Source organism: Vanacampus margaritifer, chromosome 5, assembly GCF_051991255.1.
Source record: "Vanacampus margaritifer isolate UIUO_Vmar chromosome 5, RoL_Vmar_1.0, whole genome shotgun sequence".
Classification (NCBI taxonomy): Eukaryota; Metazoa; Chordata; class Actinopteri; order Syngnathiformes; family Syngnathidae; genus Vanacampus; species Vanacampus margaritifer.
Window position 1 is genome coordinate 12,060,304 of NC_135436.1, and position 20,798 is coordinate 12,081,101.

The following is a 20,798-nucleotide window of genomic DNA, read 5'->3' on the forward strand; positions in this document are numbered from 1 at the left end:
AAGAAGTAGCATTTAGAATTGTGAAGAACTGAGAGAATTTTGTGTCATTACACTTTTTAGATATGATTGAATGCAAAACGGTGTCAGCTGTGATTGGCTGCTACCTAGCAAATGCATAAGCAAAGCAACGGCCGATAAAGTGGCACTCTAGTAGTAAATTAAGTTCTGCAAATCATGCTTTTCGCTTAGACTTGATCCTGCTAGTATTATGTGTTGAGCAAGCTTCTACATATGTGTGCATATTATTTCACGAAACCCTTACTGTGGATGGTGTGACAACCAATTATTTCCCAGAGGCATTAACAAATAATAACATAGCCTACAAGTATTAAAGTTAAGTTACCATTGTAAAATTAAACAAAAATAAATGAAACTGCTCAAGATTTGAAGCATGAGTGATGGACCGAGAACAGAAGGTTCTTGCAGAGCTATACTGTCATCTAGTGGTGTTTTATATACTGTACTGTATACATATTGCATAACATGTCACAACTTCATGTTCCTGTTTCTCTGCCTGTCTGTTCGGCTTTCCACATTCCTTTTGACTACACACCACATTACTGCATTACTTACTACGTTACCGTTTTCCACGGTTGTTAAGCCTTGTTTGGCTTTGGTGACTGTTCACCATTTCATTCAAACTGATTCATCTTAATTCTGATGTTCGTGAATTGTTTCATCATTGAGGTGGATCCTTCGGATACATGAGGGGGAGCGTACCTTTCCAATCCCCAGTCAATCCGAGATGTCATCCTTACGCTTTCTTCATTCATCGCCTCAGCCAAGTTGGTTGTAATTATGACTCTGGAAATAAGAAGGTGCTGGCCATCGTTTTTTTGTTACAGGTGTGGAGATTCTGGCAGAGGGGATCTTTTCTACAAAGACCACAACAACCTCATCTATAGTCGATTCGCCTGTAGAATTCCCATCAGGCACTTTTATGACCCATTTTCATATACCAACCTCGGTCCCAGAACGTCAAGCCAGATGCACTAGTCAGGATTTACGGTCCTTCCACTGAATGAATCTACTCCAGAAATGATCGTACCTGTGTCCCAGATTGGTAGGGCTGTCCCAGTGGGAGGTGGAGAAAAGGGTGACCAATGCCTATATCAGAGGTGACATGTCATTTGGGAGTCAGCGGTACTCAATATCTGAATGCTCAGAGGTTTTGGAGAATTCTCTGCCTGCTAGGTTTTTGCCCGTAATTAATCTGCGGCATGCCTTGCCCATCCCATTCCGCCCTTGGTCCCACACTGGCCTGGATTTCACCACCGTGTGTTTGACCTTGTTTTCCATGATGGCTCACTTCATTTTTCGATCCAAGCTGTCTTCCCTAGAGACTGCAGCTATATTAATGAAGTACATTTTACGAATCAACAGCACCCCCTCCAACGCAAAGCAATGGATGCGTCTGCAAGTCTTTCTTTATGATATCACCCATAGTCGGTCAATCATCCTGGTTATTCCACCTCTCCTGGGTGGAATACGTCCAAAACTCGCCCACTTCTGCAGTTTGTTTCGATTTTCAGTCTTCTTGGTGAGCCTTGGTGGGCGCAGACTCATGTGTCACAGCTGCTGTCAATAACCGGCAGTCAGCTGTGTATTTAGGTGCAGCATGCATTGCTTTTCACCATAGTTCATCTTCAGCTAGTTTGCTCTTTTGTTTTTGTATGCAAGCACATCTGTGATTTTCTGTCCTTGTTTCGCCTCCCTGACCCAGAAGGCAGCTTACGAACATATTTTGCTTTGTAACAGTTGTAACTTGACTTTAGTTTACAGTAATTGACCATGTGACCAGGCTCTTAATCAAATCACTCGTATATCAAATTAACTTTCACTTTTAAATGAATGGAATTCATAGAATGAAATTAAGTTTCAGGCCAACAAAAACGCCCGATTTTTTGTAACAGTTTTTTTTCTTTAAAAAAATAAGAAAACAGTTAAAATAGATCCATCCATCCATTTCTTAAACGGGCGCTGGAGCCTATTCCAGCTGGCTTCGGGCAATAGGCAGGGTAGACCCTGAACTGGTTGCCAGCCAATCGCAGGGCTATAAATAGAATGAAAAGAAATGAATTGTTTTTGTTTAATCGATTTTTTCACCTCACTCAATGAACTTAATCTTCATTATTTTCTGCTTCTTTTTCTGCCACACTTTACTCACTTTCAGCAACTTCCCCAGTCTTTTGATGGACAGAAGTCTGCAGACTTATTTTAATATAGTCTTTATTGACCTTCTGCTTCAGTACAGAATATTATCAAAGTAGGCCCCCTATGTTTGTATTACTTCGCCAGCTTAACTGCATGCATACTTCACTCATGTTTTTTTTTTTTTAAAAGATTTAAAATTTTAAATCAATGGACGAAATCCACCACTTCTCAACACTCATTTTCATAGGTGCCATGGTCAGAAAAAAAAGAAACAAACGCGAGCACAAAACAAGTACCACGTCTTCACAACTAGATGATGTGAAGTTTCCTGCCGCCATCTAGTGGCAGAGTGGCAAAAACTGACTGCCAAGTCATGTGTTGGCCCCAATATTGTCATGTGACTTTGAAGGTGCAAAGGAGGTTCTAGACTTCAAGTTCAAACCTCCACAACAGCAAGTTAGCAGGCAGTGAAGCAATGAACAAAGATAGTGCAGCCTCGTAAGTGAAACACTCTGGAAGTCATACAATTTGGAGTCCAACCAAAGTTCTGAGAAAGATCAAAGTCATGACTTAATTCAGCTCTGTAAACACATTTATATACACACACCACTATATAATGTGCAGTACAGACATACAATAAATATATCTTTGTTGATCTATCTATGACAATGACATATAGTGACAGGCAGAACACTTATATTATTGCATTCCATTGGATAGCAGGTGTTGCATTTCATAGAACAGGTTTCTGGCTTCCTGCAGGTATATCAGATATGTGTTCAATTGGACAGGACCAGATTCACACGGAATGCGTGCGTAAAATGACACGAGAACCTTATTATTTCAGGAAATGGGTGCCTTGACTCAATAAAACTTGTGAAACACCACAATGCAGTTACTTCACTATCATTTAAATACAGCAATTATTTATTAAGTTGGTTTATTTTCATAATGTAGCCCTGTCATTGGCTGGGGACCAGTCCAGGGTGTCGGCTTGGGATAGGTTCCAGGTAGTAGTGATGGCAAAATGAAGCTTCATGAAGCATTTGCGATACTTTTTGACTCCTCTAGATGGTGCTCTTGGTTTAAAAATAAAGGCAAGTGCAATACAAATTGATTACATTTGCATTGCATCTTTGAATCATGACTGCCATCTTGAGGAGTCAAAAAGTATCGCAAGTGCTTCATGAAGCTTCATTTTCCCATCACTACCAGGTAGCACTCAAATATAATGAGGACAAGCAATATGTAAAATGAATCTAAACACAGCATCGAGCCAAATCATAATGGCATGGAAATGACTACAAAACTGGCCAACAGAGGGACGCTTTTCAGATTTAAATGTTGCAGATTTAGTCTCATAATGACAAAGCAAATTGCAGTTGTAGCTTGACTGCTTAGTTGCTTGGTCGATTTTTAGCTTTGTTATGCAGGCAAAAATGACCTGCAGTGTCATGACACCTTGTGGACAAACTGCAACATTGATGGTGATAGTGTCTGTCTCAGTGTCCGAAGCATTTCAGATAGCCGAGACGCCCTCCCGCCGATGAGCGGGAGCTCGCGGTTAGGGGGCGCAGGGGTGGGGGTGCGACTGTTGGATTGCGGCCAGCAGTGGCCGGAAAGGGCGCTGATGTGTAAAACCCGGAAGTCGGAATTCCGTGGCATCTACCCCATTGCTCTCTGGACTCACTAGTAGCACCAAAATGCTCACTAGTAGTTTTGATGAAAATGTTGATACTGATATATGTTTACATATACTGTATGAGACGGTTGAAGAGCAGGCATTTCCCAAGGACAAAATGTCTGTCAGACAAGTAACAATACATATATTCTTTTATTAGCATGTTATATGGTCATAAACACAAGTTTCATTTAAGATTCTGTGCGTCTACCCCCAAAAGTTACACAACATCGCTAGTCACATTCAAATACATAACATTGATTTCAAACAACTTTTATTCTCTTTTCTGAACATAATGCCATTTATTTTTTATTACATACCTTTTTTAAGAAACTGCAATTATCTTATGCCATAATAAAGTTAAGTAAAATAGACAAAAGTGGGACATTGCTGTTCCTTAATGCTTGATTGAATCTTAAGTACAAATCCAATAGTTACATGTTCAGATTGCACTTTAGAGGCTTTGCTGATTTGACAACATTCTACTGTAGAAACATCACACTGTATATACACACAGAGGACAAAAAGAAAGAAGAAAGTTTTGCCACCCTTAAACTTTTCCTTGTCATACGCCTCGTGTCAAGCTCCAGCAGGGACACAATTGGACACCCATGTTTGAAGGAACATAAAAGATGGATGAACTGTCATACAATTGTCCTGTGGTGAGTGCAGTCTGTCCACAAACATGGATGGTCGGGTCATTAAAGACTTCAAATTTCCCATTGTTGTGAATTGTTTTCATCTACATGTACCCTGTGTTTGACTGACGACCAGTCCGGAGCGAAACCATTCAGCTGGGATGTGGCTCACACGCAACCCTGAACAGGATACGCAGCAGAAAATGGATGGATGGACTGAGGTGTGTATTTTTGCATTTGGCTCAGAAAACTTCATCATATTAATACCTTTATGATTTGGAGCTAAAATTACATTTCCATGATGAATATTTTATTGGTTTATGTGGCACAAAAAGAAAAACAACAGCGTATTTGCTCAGAATAGCAATTGGTGTATAATGAAAGCATACAAACAATTAGCACATCATTTTGTGAATTACACAAATGGAAATACACTTACCAGCCACAACATTATTACCACCTCTAATGAGGCATTAAATATTTTGCTTTTGCAAAAGATAGCAATGCTTCATTTTGATTGACGGTTAGAGTTATAAACCATATATATATATATATATATGCGTATGTATCCCTCATGTGGCCGTTTTACAATTAGGAACTAGGAATGAGAAGAATAGACAATTGCCATTAATTTCATGCAAATTAAAAAAAAAAAATGCAATATTGGGATATACTCTATACTATATAAAATCAGCTTTGGTTAGTTTTTTAATCGAACTTTTATTTATCAAAATTAGTCGTGGTATCTGTACTTGGTATCAGTAACTACTTGATATACATATGTATTGTGTGTGTATATATATATATATTCATCTTACTTATTGTACCTGATACCATATATGAATCAAAATTGTTTTCTCTGTATATCCACAATTTGTGGTACATATTTTGTATTAGATTGTGCAAGTGGTCGTTTTGTTGTGGTTGGTCAATGGCACTTTGGGTGTTGGATAGACTTGAAGATGACCTGTAAAAGGATCCTACCGAAGGTTACACCGAGTTGTTTCTGATTTTGTTTCATGCAAAAAAAATGATAAATGAAAATTTATCTTCTTCTTTGGTTGTCTATGTGATCTCGTAATGCAAGGTCAATTATTCTTTTATGTAATTCTTACTCAGTTACTGACTAAAATCAGCTTCCCTCAGTCAAAGTGAGGGAGATGAATGTAGCAGGATGTACATGTAACACGAGGACATACTGCAACCGTTGCCAGCATTATGAATGAAGCATATTTTTGGAAAGTGAAACATCACACTAAACATTAGAATTCCAGTTAGCCAACATGAAAAGTTAGTCAAGAGTTATTTGCTTGTTTAAAAGCAAAACTTGTGTGAGATGATGAACACGTTTACAACAAAACACTCTCTTTTGAAAAGGTGTTTTGTTGATATTCTTTCACTTACAGGTGTAAACTATTATTTCAATGTGTTTTTTTATAGAACAAGCTTCTAGCTTAAGTGGACAGCTTTACATATGACCCCACTATCAAGTCAGTGTAAATACACAAAATGTTTTACAATAAGTACAGTACTTTTGAGTTGTCACAAAAGTGGAAATGCGACCAATCAGCATGCAAGTGACATAAGCTGAACACAAGATTCAGTGAAATAAATGAGAAGCATAACAGCAACCATGACGGCTGTTTGTCTAGCAATGTAAACACAGACATGTTGAAAACATTGGTCGCGTAGAAGGGATGTGATGCTGGAATAGCATGACGGCAATAAACATTCCGTTTTGCGGCTCTCATTTTCAATTCCTACAAGCATGAAATGACATTCCACAGTTTTCTCATTCACCGGGTCCATACATTTGGATCTGTAAGAGTACAGAAGAAAAGTCACGAGCTAAAAGCAGGTGGTGTAGTTTTACTGCATGGAGCTAAATGTGCAGGTTGCAGGTTCAAGCTGCCTGGAAGTGAAGGCCAATGCCAGGTTGGATGCTCATCAAACAGACACAATGTTGCTATGCACATTAAATTACATTAGGACCTCTTAGTATTTCTTTCAACCTTTTCTCATGAGAATGCTTGAGGATTTGATCTAAAATTCAATCTATAATTGATGGTAGATAGACAAATTCATTGTTACTTCTCCAAGTTCGCTATATTGACAGGGGAGTGTTGTAAATGGATGTCATGGGTTTGCACACGCATACAATATACAAGAAAAAAAATTTATCTTCATGTACAGGTGACAACATTGTCAAAACAATTTCTATTGACATGAACTTGCAGAAAATACCAAAAGCGTCGTACAGTATGTGTGATATAAATTAGTAAAGTGACATTCCAACACCTGCATGTCTGATTGGCTGTTAGCTAGTGGATCAGCGCAAAGGGCAAGAACAGGAAGCGACGAACGCAGAAAAACAGTAAGCGATGGAAAGGCTTTAAAAATGTCTAATGTCTGGACAAAAGCTCGAGAAGATGATTTCATCACTATGGTTGAAGAAAGACCGTCATTGTCTTTACAATGTGTCGATAGAGTGATGAAAGCCAAACACTGGCAAGACATGGAGACACAATTGGATATACCAGGTAGGCTTTACTAAGGGCTTTTTCTAACAAATAGTGGCTACCGCCGCCAATGGTCTAGAGTGGTATTACTTACGCATACACAGAAGGTACTTATTAGTCTGCGTCCATGTCTGATTAATGGAGTCAGCCCTGGCTGCAGAGTGCAGTTCGAGGCATTGCCCAACGTGGGGTGCACCTAAACGTTTGACTCCACCCACATGGATTCTCGACCTTGAAGCGCCTTCTTTTTTTTTTGTTAATCTATTGCCCTGGCAGTTTTATTTGCCATTTTATGACGACACGTTTATTGTTTGAACACTATTGAGCAACAAAAATGACAAACCTCAACCGCAACCATCCAGGGATGCACCATCTGCTGGGTACACGTGGTACTGCACACACACCATTAATTTCTATGTGGAGGACATCTTTTTTCTTTTTTTCTTTTCTTGGAGAGCTCAGTATTGTTCATTCGGTAATTTTACCGATTTGACATATCATCATTGCTCTCCTTTTTTTTTGGTGTATTTTTTTTTTGTATGTGGGTGAATATGTGTATGTGCGTGCGTGCGTGCATTCATTAGTTCACCTAAAACCTATAAAAAATAAAAATCCCATACTGTTTGTGGAGGACATCTTTTGACCCCAATTGCCAAGACACTCAGAACCAATATGGACTTTCCCATTTTCCGGGCCCTTGAACACGCTGGATTGTGTTTCTGTGGCTCTATGACCCTCTGTTCACCAAGAAATGGTGTCAAAATGGCCGCTTCAACCACTTCCATCAAACCGTTTAGTTAGCGCTGCCCTGACTGAGTGAAGTTTTTAATTTTTGATGCTTCATGAAGTGTTAAAAAATAAATAAATAATGTGACATCATAAGACATGCATCATTAAATCCACAAATTTTGTTTAACTTAAAAAAAAAAAAATCAGTGTGAGCAGAGTCAAACGTTTAAGTCCAACACACGTTGAGCCACGCCTCAAACTACGCTCTGCGGTCAGGGCTACTCGGTTTGTTGTGTGCATTTCCGTCATTTTCCCAGCGCGGCGTGCCAACGGTCACGGTGGTGGCCGACGTTGGATTGGTGTGTAGAAGAAGTCTTAAGTCATGTGTCTCCACTGACAGTAAATGACACTTCACTGCCTCATGTTCTTGACTAGCACCATTTTTATTCTGGTTATGAAATACTTTGCATGTCTTCTCTTCCGACTCAATTCTCATGAGAAAAGGCTGCTTGGGATGATCGGTTTGGTGCAAAAACAAGGAGTTGGAAAAAAAACAAAAAACGGTGCAAAGTGACAAAATCTGGATGGTGGTATTCATCATACATTATGGATGGGGTCTTTTTGATCTCCATATTACAAAACAAATGCTGCATCTAGAAACTATTTGATCCTACTTTCACTATCGCATCATGTCAAATTTGGCAGATTATTCCATCTCATTAATGCACTGGATAAGCACTCAGTAAAATCCGGGGACTCTTCAGTTCTTCTAGAGACAAACGCTTGTTGGTGTCCTGTGGAATATCTTTGTGTTGAATTCCATGAAGACAAAAGTACACCAAATTCAAAACCAGCCGCAGAAAGCAGAAACAAAGAAATGCTTACTGTACGCATTAAAAAGAGCGACACAATTCGTTAAAAGAGCACTGTTTGCTTATTTTGTCCTTCAGATCTGTTTTTTCTTCTTCTGGCGTCTATGGTGTCATATTTATAAACGTAATATTTGCAAGCTGTGCTTGACAGCACGTAAGGTGTTCATAACGATGCAAATAGTCTGGGGGCGGTAAGGTCGGTGTAGCAATAAGGATGTCGGCGAGTTGGAGAGAAAGTGAATAGGAAGGTCAAAGGCCAAGTGAGAGGAGGAGGGGGAAGAAGAGGAGAGGTATTAACACTTGAAGAAAAGGCAGGTGATGCAGGCCAGGAGGAGCCACAGTGATTGAGATACGCAAGCTGAGCCGCTGATGTCTCGGCCTGTTCCAGGTCCTGTGCACACACACACAGACACACACACACAGACACGCACACACAGACAGACGAGAGAGCTTTCAAGGACACGACTTCAAACTGTCTTGTCAACATCATTCATTTGAAATGAAGAAGTTTGTTGATAGATTTCACAACTTTGAGAAATTCACTTTATTCCCAACCCCCTTCATGGGGTTGAGAACAAAACTTAATCCATTTATGTTAATCCTACAAACACGAGATGATTTTTGCCGATTCAAAAGTTTAATGATTCATGCAGTTAGTGTTATGTATTTACAATTGTGTGTTAATATAGCGCTGAGATAATATTTGAGCCCTTTATTATGTCAACAGAATATTATATTTTTACATATAGAGGCTTGAAGGTGATATTGTCAACTCCATCAGCTTTCACATCAATTCCCTCAGTTTGAAAAACTGTAGCTCTCTGGATTTTACTCAATTGCTAGTTCTCCCAATAATCTCACTAAAAAGCCTAAATGCAATTCAGCACTGCTTAAAAACAAACAAACAAACAAACAAACAAACAAATAAATAAATAAAGGGAAGACGAACTTGACATGTTCCAGTTTTGACCATTATTTTGAAACCAGAGCATCACTGGTAGTGCTGCATTCAGCACAGTCAGAAAGAGGAAAGAGGGTCGTCAGGGATATAGCTGACCGTCCTACTCTCTTATTGAGTGAGCATTTTGAATAAATCTGATGGCGTTGACACAAACTGAGGACATCACTTTCATAGGTATATTTTTAAGGAAAGTACTGTTTGACATTCACTTTGTGCATTGTTTTAATAAATTCATACACTTGTTTAAAGTTTAATGGGTGTTTCAATATTGTGACCTCTTGCAGAGGACAATTTGAATAATATAAACCTCCTGACTGACATTACAAATTATATTCACTTACACAATTCCTTCAGCTTAAACTTTTTAAACATGTTAATTTTGTTAAATCTATTGATTTTTTAAATATAAATTAGACTTTTTTGTTTTTGTTTTTAATGCACGACATGTTTTGTCTTAACTCTCATAAATCAGTGATTTATTTTTTTAATGTCAAAACAATTAATTAATCAATTAATAAATTAAAGGGAAAAACAACATTTTTACTGGCTCTTTCTAAACACTCCACACATCACAGAACTTCTCTAAATGCACTACTTCTGGACAAAGCAATACCAGTAATGCACACCATGTATTGACGTCAGTGCACTAAAGCATTAAGCCTAAACATTTTGCAGCGAGCAAAAACACCAAGACTAATGTTAGCCTCAACATTTCTGCTACAAACAAGGCTAATTTGTCTCACTAAGTGACTGAAAATGAGAAGAAATAGACTTGGAAGTGGTATTGAAAATGGATGGATGAATATATTGTGAAGCCAATGAGTTGTTGTTATTAATTAATCTTAAAAAAATATGGATGAAAGTGTTACAGCCTATATTGCAGCAATGTTTTGTTTTATAATTCCCCACGGAGAATAGGTCAGTCACACGAGCAATTCAATTCCCCCCCCCCCCCCCATGGTATAAATTACACTTCATATTGTTGGTCAGTTTACTTTTGGCCAAGAATATTTCAAGTCTTCCACTGTTCACTGTAATCAATGTTCAATGTTTTTAAGACATTGGAAGTGTGTTAGCTTGCAAAATTATTTCAGTCCTTGCAAAGGAATAACAATTTATAACTAGTTGAAATTATGAGTAAGAGCCGTATGAATATCGTCTGAGCAAAATGCAGCTCTAAATCATATATCTAGATTTGCAATTTGTTTAAAAACAAAAACCCACACACACCAAAAAACAAAACAAAAAAAACAACACCATTCAGTTTGTGTATGTAGTAGTAACATAGGCATTTTGATTCTTTTTTTTTTAGTTAAGTTCACATACAGCATACTGTCTCTAAATTAAACTGTGATTCATTTAAAGACTAAAATGAAGAAGATCCAGATGACCCTGGTGAAGATGATAGACTGCATTAACAGTATTTTCCCACCAAGTGGCGTCCAAGATGCAGCAATCTCATCCAAGTTAAAATAAATCTTGAAATAACATTTTCCTGAACTGTCATCTACATATACAGCGATATAATGGTTCTGCATTGAAAATGTAGGACTAAGTGTTAAATCTCATGAGACAATGTTAGATCTGTATGATTATTCATCAACGTGAATGACTGATAAGTTATCGGATCACAATAAGAGTATACATGCTTTTATGCTATAAGAGTAAAAAAAAAAAAAAGGCCTTTATACTCACTGTAGAGGTAGACACTCGAATTTTGGACACCCAGTCGGTTTGAGGCCACACAGGTATATTTCCCATAATCCTCCTCATTCACAATTGCAATGGTGAGAATAGTATAAGTGCCAAGGATTTGGATATTGATGGCCTCGGCATTGGACAGCCTGCAGTAGGAAAACAGATAAACAGAATTTAGAGTGGAAATGAGAAACAACTTTTCAGGCATGAGAGCAGACTCAAATAACACAATTTGAGTTTCACGTAGAAAAAAGCCTTCTTCACTGCTCACATCCTGACCAAATGCGATTTAGAAATCAACCACAATTTGGCAAATCAATTGGTAGAATGTATTGTATACTGATGAGCGAACCTCTTCCCCCATTATGCCCCCCCCCCCCACTAAATAAGACAACCAACCTAATGGTTCCTATACGGCCTGAACTGATCAAGCCCTTAAATATGATTAAAAAGAGTTCATTTAAGGTGCGTCCACTTAATCCTGCTCATGTGTGGCTACTGCGAGCAGGGGCACCAGAAGTTTATGCTGACACATACTGAGCATTAACATAAAAAAAAGAAAAGGAACGCCATAAAGCTGGGATCACTCCCATTGGGGCACCTTGCAAGGAGTGTGTGATGACGAGTGCATGTGAATGAGAATGCGTGAGGATAAGCACACAGCATTTTCTTTTCCGTCTAAAACCTGCTGCCGGCCTTATCATAGAAAGAGGGTATGATGAAAAACATGCGCCAGTAAACATGCTGAGAGACCAAAACAATACAAAGCTCCAAAGTGATTTGAAAACGAAATTCACTAGAGATCATAATTATAAAATAGTAACAGCAGGAATGAATTGACAGAACATCCATCCATTTTCTTAACCGCTCGTCCTCACAAGGGTCGTGGGGGCGCTGGAGCCTATCCCAGCTGGTTTTGGGCAGTAGACGGGGTACACCCTGAACTGGTTGCCAGCCAATCGCAGGGCACTCAGAGACGAACAATCATCCGCACTCACAATCACACCTATGGACAATTTGGAGGGTTCAATTAACGTGCCGTGCATGTCTTTGGAATGTGGGAGGAAACCGGAGTACCCGGAGGAAAACAACGCAAGCACGGGGAGAACATGCTAACTCCACCCAGGAAGGCCGAAGCCCGGACTCAATCTCACGTCCTCTGCACTGGGAGGCGGACGTGCTAACCAGTCGGCCACCGTGCCACCTGTATGGAGCAGTGTTGCCTTAAAAAAGCCACTTAGTAACTTTATTACTTGATTTTATAATAAAAAAACAATGCAATAATATATATTTTTTTAATTCATGAATTAGTTTTACATTACAATATGTGCGTGCGTGAGGGAGGCACGTCTTGTCAATTCTTTCTCACTATTGTCTCTCACAAGTGATTAATTGCCCGTGGAGGTGAAAAGCTACTGCACTTTAAGATATATAGAAGTAAAAACATTTGAGAAACTAACATTTTATGATAATAGAAAAGTAACTATAGTCCGATTATTTTACTACAAAAGTAGCGCGTTATTGTTATTTGAAAATGTGCACATTTACACTCATTGGACACTTTGTTTGCCATGTCCGTACACTATTACAATTTCATTTACAATTGACACTTTGCATAATTCGTTACACAAACAAACTAATGTAGTCCAGTACATATACAGTAAGTGCTGTATTGTGGTGGCCCACAAGGGATAGACATTCCCCAAGGAACTGTACCTTGAAGGCAGCGGTGGGAGTATGATGTTTCTTGTATCAAAGGGATGAGAGAGATCAAAGATTTGAAGGGCAGACACTTCTTTTGCTTACTTGTAAACAGTCAGTTTTTGTGAGGGGAGTAACGGAGATATGACGTGCCTTCATCTCCTCATCTCATCATTTACCGCATCTCCACAATTGGTGACCCCGACGTGAGCAATTATGACTGATCTCAATGCAAGCATATACGCCGCAGGATCATAATTCTGCTTTCACAAAGTTAGTACTCAGTTTGACTGCGACTTGCACAAACTACTTTTAGCAATTATTTTTATTACTTATATAAAGTGCATAGAACAGTTTTCGATGGTGCTATCACACCAAATGCTACGGTTCACTATTGTCTTTGCTAGAGAAACAGAGTCAATATGTTCACTGGAGCAGATCCATTAAACTGGACTTATCCCACAAGAAAATTAAACAAAAACTTCTCACGTTCCGTTCGGCAGATTTCCTTGTTGTAACAACACTACTTGCCAATAAATCGTCTACTGTTGCAAATATTTGAAAGGAATGCATTTGTGGGATCAATAGCACAACTGAGTCAAATGGGCCAAATATTCACTGCTTATGCCAAACATCTTTCCCAGGCGTAACACAAAGTTTAGTTTTGTTTATTTATCAGGCTCAATTCTTTCTCCATTTTTGAACATGTTAGTAGAACGTATTATGCATACAGGACTTTAGTTTAACTTTTAGAAAAAAGTTATATAAACATTGGAATTTTTGTTTTTCTGGCTCACATTCATACATAAGGCAGTATTTGGAACCAAAATCTGTCTTAAAAAGATAAATATTTGCAGTCAGCTCAGAAATACACAAAGTGAAACTTTCAAACTGTTAACTGATGAATGCCGCGCAACTTTGTACGGTTGAGATGGATGGAGTTCTGGATGGCTGATTGGTGGGCACCGTGCCCCGAAACAAGGCTGCCGTCCGTGTCAGCAAGGTGGTGGCAGACCCTCAGTGACTTATGCGAAAATAGGTGAAAGGATTTTCTAACGACCAGGAGTAACCATTACTTGGCTTGCACAGAAAAACACTTTTTACATCTCTGATTTTATTGTCCAATTATAAGTGTTGCTTTTTTCCCTGCCCAGTAAAACAAGTATAATCAAAGCATAGCTCGGTTGTCATGGACGCATGTCAAAGAGTTATTTCAATTGAGCACTAAACCAAAAATGATTGTGGATCACTTTGCTGAGTTTCTGACGCTACATTCTGACGTCAATCAGGTTTAAAATTGTAAATTGGGGAAACTTTAGTATTGTGGATTAATTTGGGATGAGTTTAATGATACTTAATTAATCTGAAATATCTTCATTCTCCATGAAAAAGGGTATCGTGCTGCAGAATGTTATTTTTGGAAGGGGATTTCAGTTTTAGCCACATTCAGATCTTTTTTTTGGTGGGCTTTGCTTTGTCTTTCTTTCTGTAGTGTTGGCCACAATCCACAGAGGTGTAGCACAGCTCACCTTATTCCTTACCACTTATAACTCCTCCACAAAATTCTGGCTCAGGCTTAGCGCTCTACGAGAATTTTTTTTCAAGTTTGGTAGTGCTTTCATGTGCCTCCATACTTGTACATCTCCAGTGAACATTATTATTTTTTTGGTCTCTCAGTTTGAGCTACCTGCCTTCTGCCTCTGTCACCTGCAGAGAAGTTGGCCTGTCTTCGGTTCGTCACATTCAAATAGAGACAATCCTATGCTTTCCTGATCTGATCAAGAGATCAGATACTTACAGATATATAAATAATCCCAAGGTTATTAATACACTAAACACATTTTCTGTTTAAAATGAGTTATTATTGAATCCTTGAAGAAGGGCCTTTTGTAAAAATGTTGAACAAAATAAATTAAATTAAAAAGTATTTTCCTACATTTTCCAGGAGAGCAGGGTGTGATTTGAAAACAGAAGATTTCACATAAATTCTACATGTATTTTCTGCGATTTAAGAGAAATTATACAACTTAACTCCATATTGACAAATCTGAAATGTTACATATTACTAAAACATTCCGATTAGTGAGTGAGAGATGTTAAATTCATATCTTGTCAGTTGCCAGTAAATCGCAATATGCAATTACGTTGTGAAAATAGTAATGGATTGGACAACTTAGGGTTTTAAGTAGGTGTTCATTCATTATTTTTTATTTTTATTTTTTTTATTTTTTTTACAAAAGGACTAAATACGTCAACTATTAGCATACTAGAAAATTAGCCACCCTAACATTGGACACGCTTCATTTGGTATTGCAGGCATTTGTTCCTCATCTACAGTATGCAAATAGGTATCTATCAAAGTCCATCTGTTCTGTTTTAATCACTGTACCAATATGAGTCACCACATTGTTAAAATTGAGCACCATAAAAGTGGAATTAATATTGTACAAGCTAAAGTGCATTATCTTTCAGTACAAAGCAAGAGCAGTAAACTGTAAAAACCAACTAACCAGGCACTGATAAATACTATTACTATGGTGCAACACTATTCATATCCAAGGAGAAAGTGCAACACTACTTGCAGTTTCTCTCACAGTGAGACAGGACTGTGAACAGGCACATTGCCAAGAGCCTGCAGGGGACAAAACAACTTCTATGTCTGGAGGTTGACAACAACAGATAATGCAAAATATTTTAATGGCCATAAATCTTTCTCTCCATTTGTGTGGCAGGCCTATTACTTTAGAAACTTTATCTCTGATAACATTTGTGACAGCTCCCATACCATCTTTCTTTGTGTCTTTTGTAAAGTTACAGTGCAGTAGTTTGGGTGCAACATATAGCAATAATATGGTAGATTCACAACCTGAGTGGAGGGAATTTGTGGTTACTCTGCATTGAAATGGGATGTCCCAGCTGTCATTATCCTCGAAAGTCATTACACTTCAGTCCTTGAGACTTGCATTACACTTGAACATCTGCTTTCCCACACAATTTGCACTTTCACAAGGAAGCATGAAGTATTGTCTGTGTGTCAAGTATGGCTTCCATTATGGTGAAATGACTTTCTTGCTTCAAAAGCTACCTTTTTACATTGTAAGGTTCAGTAGTAGAGTATAATAACATCATAGCCATTATACGATGTTGTGCATTAGCAGATGAAAGATTAAATTGATATCAGAGTATTAAAATTGAATTTCTGTGAGAACACATTTGGCAGAGGGTGCAAATAAATCAATTATAATTATTGGTAAGTACAGTATATTTAAACCAGTCCTTACTCAGATAATTACGTTATGATGTGGACAACGAGGTGCTAGCACTGGATCGGGCAAAATACTCTAGTTTTGCATACATTGTATCAATTAAGCCTAATTCTGGCATGATTCAGAGATGTGTCTTTATGAATTTCAACTGTCCAACCGTATTATAAGAGTATTTTCTACCCAGGAAGCATTAGATGAGATCACTGGCTATTAACGTCCTCCCTGCTGGCCTCTTGTTATGGCTATGTGTGATACATGGCCGTACTCATTAGTGCTATAATTAAATGTGTTTGACTTTGTGCAACTTGCATCTTTGGCAATGGGAAAACGGACTCTCAGTGCTTACAACCTCATCTTAATTAAATCAGGATGTATGATTGGATGCGACTTTAGAGTGAAATATTCACATAGTAACCAAATCCTTGTCACACAAGAAAAATATTATTCATTGGTTAGTGTTGTTTTCTTGCAGCACAAAGGTTCTTGGTTCCAATTTGTTAGCTTGAGCTTTGTCTATGCATGTTTTTCTTGTGCTCTATGACATTCTTCCACTGTCCAAATATATTAGCTGGATTAATTAAAGACTCTAATCCAAACTGTCCACAGATGTAAATGTGAGTTATTATTATTATTATTATTATTATTATTATTATTATATTAGCGCCCTTAATTTGCAATTGAACATGATTTTGGGACGACAGTTTGTGACGGCGATATAAACTGGCCGCATCTACGTGTCAAGAGACAAGTCAAGACAGCTGCCATGCCACTAAACACTGCTAGGAACAGTTTCAAAATAAAAGTGAACCAAGGCATTGACAGTCTTCCTGACGGTGCACATCCACGGACGTCTGTTTTCCATCGAGAATGGCATTAATGTTAAAGGGGAAGTCAATACCCCAAAATTTTTTGGAGGACAATAATTTGTTATATGTGACCTCACTATTCTAAACATGTCATTCTGATTAATATTACATCTGTGGAATATGAGTTACTGTATGAAGCAAAATCCAGCTGTTTTTATCCACCTCGGGGGCCGGCCATTTTGCCACTTGCTGTCAACTGAAGATGACATCAATGTTGCTCATGTCTCAGGTGCACTCTAAAAATGGATTGGTTAAAAAAAATACCAATCTAGTAGGTTAAGCGCATATTGGCTTGGTGAACCAATAAATTGGTCAAACATTGACCATTGCGGGTTGTTACGGGCATACCAATGTTATTAGTTAGACAAACAACCAATTAAATTGGTTACATTGGAAAGTAAGTCTAGAAAGATCACTTGGATATATATTTATTGTATCAATTTATTGTATTCTAAATGCATTTATTAATTATTATAAGTGATTACAATATATTATAATATATGATGAATAATATAGTGTTTAAAAAAGGAAATGTGTGTCTAGATAGATCACTAGGTGTGACCAGCTCCGTGGCCTAGTGGTAGAGTGTCTTCCATGAGACTGGGAGGTTGTGGGTTCAATCCCTGGCTGGGTCATACTAAAAACTATAAAAATAGGACCCATTTGCCTCCCTGCTTGAGGCTCAGCATTATGGGTTGGAATTGGGTGGTGGTTAAAAACGGCTACCATTCTAGTTGTTTTAACCAAAGGATCTGTCGGACACATACTGTAACTACCAGCTAGATTGGTCAAATGTAACTTTTTATTGTGGTAAATTTGACCAATCTGTTTTTAGGGTGTAACAACCAATAACAGAGCAGCTTCAGAAAACAGGTGAGCTGTGATTGGTCGTTGCCTGAGTCATGAGCAACATCGATGTCATCTTCAGTCCACAGCAAGTGGCAAAATGGCCGCCCCTGAGATGGATAAATACGGCTGGATTTTGCTTCATAACTTCCACAAATGTAATACAGACTGTTATGTTTAGACTAGTGAGGTCACATATAACATATTATAGTCAAGAAATGTTTAAGGTTGACCACTCTTCGACCCCTCAAACATACCTTACTTCATCACGTGCTGCCATTTTTTTGTGACTACGTGTGGCGTAATATCTGGTCAAAACGTGACATGGTATCCAGTCCTGTCATCCTTTATTCGCAAAACCTGTTCCCATAGCCAAAATTCACATTTCCCAAAAGAGAAACAAAACTAAACAAAATAAGTGTTTTACCTCTTTTCATCCCTGTACCATTCAAATTCAGGTGTGGGAACAGCGGTGGCTTCACACCCCAGCGTCCCCATGCCGCCAAGCTGGGCCTCCAAGCTCTGGGTTTTCTTTATTGTTGGTGGGTCTGCACAGTTACAGGATATTAATGTCGGTTACATTTATAAGACTGCTGCTGAACCTATATATAAAAAAAAACAAACTGCACCTATAGTACCCAGTTACAGGATTACATGAGGCTTTGATTTGAAAATCCACAGCTCATCAAATGTCATTGCAGATGATGATACGTGACATATAAGTCACCAAAAAGTTAATTGCAGTCAGAGTTAGCTTTATACTGACAGCACTGAAGAGTGCTTCAAAAATGTTCACACTGCAGACATCACACCCTCCCACGCTACCTTCTGTACGTCTCAACACTTTCTTTCTGGACTTTTATCTGCTCAATGTGAAATGACATGTGGTATGATGAGAATACTGATAAATGCTTCCAAATGACACTGAGCCGCAGTCTGTGATTACTTACAGTTCACAATCACATTGACGTATTTGACATCAGGTGTGGCCACATCATTGCTGGCCTTGCATTCATAGCGACCTGCTTGGGTTCGCATGATACCAATGATGTCCAGGTACTCTTCTCCATCCAGTGGCTCGGCTGTATGGAAAGAGAGACACAGAAGATGCAATGACTGAGATTTGTTGGCTTTTACCTGTTTTAAACCGCAACTTGTGTTGGAATAATATGTGAATAAACAAGAAATCCCGATTCAAACCTTAGTCTCAGGCAACGACCAATCACAGCTCACCTATTTACTGAAACTGAGCTGTGATTGGTTGCTACCTGAGACCTGAGCAACTGTTGTGGCATTTGATTTCAATGCTGTCTCTTAGACTTTTAGGTATTATTTGCTATATGTTTAAGTGACACCCCTTTTTTGCTGAGTTACTATATGATTGCTAATTATGCTTTAAATAGGTATGGGAAACCAAACCGCCAGCGTGTACCTTGTATTAATCACAAAGGAAATCATGTATTGGTTATTTTATAATCATTAACTTGCAATTGCAATTTAAAGGCGCCGGCTGAATTTAAGAATGCTAATCCGTCCAAGAATCAAATTTAGCTACGTTGGAGACAGTGTGTCTTGGTATGGGCTATTCTGATGAACAAAAGTGACAATCTGAAGTTTTATGACTCATTCTTCATGCTTTGTACTGATATCAGCAATTTCCATTTCGGATTTTTCTGCCGTAACTCTTGTAATAGGTCATTTGAGATCATTTGTAAATACATAATGCACATTATAGGTCACATGCTTTTTTTTTTAATGTGTGAGCAAATCCTTTTGATACCAGTAAAAAAAACACGTTGTTACTAATTTGGGGCTAAGGGGGGAGAACAGTCATCATAGATACCAAAAAAGGGCACGAAATGGCAAGAGGCCAGTTGTACGGGAATAGATACCATTAGGATAAAAAAGAAAAAGAAAGAGCTACTGTAACACTATCCTTTAATGGGCAAAAACAGATACTGTTGGGCTTTAGTGAATAGTATCATGTGAAGTAAATACGCTTGGCCTACACTTTATTTTACCAATAAGAACTAAGCATGAAGTAGGCGGTCTGGTTGTTAAGGGAAAAGAGGTTGTGCTAAAACTAATGACTTATAAACTATTGCAATCCCTGGAATTACCAGATTTTGATTCTTTTGAATAGTCTCAGTGTGCCTTTGTCAATAAAAGTCCACACTTGTGTTCAGCTTGACTTGGGGACTCTTGCCTGTTTCATTCCGGTCTACTTGTTTATTTATTTCGACGTCTGAAGGGACCTGGTGCACCTGCCTGGCCGACAGGTGAGCTGCGGTCAATCTCTAGCCTCGGAACAATACTGAGCTTTCCTGAAGAAAAAATAAATAAAAAATCTCTAGCCTCGGCCTTCCGGCCGCCCCGTGGGGGGAAAAGGGACCGTTGGTGGGCAGAGGTATACAACACTGTGATGTCATTTTCACTCGACAGCAAGTGTCAAAATGGCCGCCTTCTCATATTGATAAAAGCTGCTGGATTTTGTTGTTTAACCCATTTTGACCGGGAGCGCTCCAGTGCGCTTCTCCCTTTAAACCCGGGACAGCAGATATGTCTTTTTGTTTTATTTTGACAAATTCTCAGTCTCTTAGCCGATGAAATGCATCAGAATATACACGCGAGGGTGAAGTGGGCCTCGTAGCATGTCCTGGAATTTTAATCGCGCATTTGTGGATCACGCAGATTCGTGGAAATTATTAAATAAATGACGGCGCGGAAGGACTTCGAACCAGTGCAACCAGTCGACAGTGGCATATTGTTAAGAAATATGTTTGTAGTCCAGGGGTGGGCACACTCGGTCCTCGAGGGCCGGAGTCCTGCAGGTTTTGGATGTTTCCCTTCTCCAACACAGCTGATGT

The 20,798-nt window shown here is 38.7% G+C and overlaps 1 protein-coding gene across 3 annotated transcripts in view; it reads right to left on the reverse strand.

Moving 5' to 3' along the window:
- Nucleotides 1-3,969: 3,969 nt before the first annotated feature.
- The window catches only part of lsamp (limbic system associated membrane protein), a 304,540-nt gene continuing 287,711 nt past the window's right edge, over nucleotides 3,970-20,798 (reverse strand). For all 3 annotated transcript variants that reach the window (XM_077566058.1, XM_077566057.1, XM_077566059.1), the window contains 4 exons: nucleotides 18,882-19,013; nucleotides 18,359-18,479; nucleotides 11,250-11,398; nucleotides 3,970-8,984 (listed from right to left, as the gene is read on the reverse strand). In XM_077566058.1, the coding sequence (XP_077422184.1) occupies nucleotides 8,887-8,984; nucleotides 11,250-11,398; nucleotides 18,359-18,479; nucleotides 18,882-19,013 (500 nt within the window). In that variant the 3' untranslated portion in view covers nucleotides 3,970-8,886. The remainder of the gene's footprint in view (nucleotides 8,985-11,249; nucleotides 11,399-18,358; nucleotides 18,480-18,881; nucleotides 19,014-20,798) is intronic.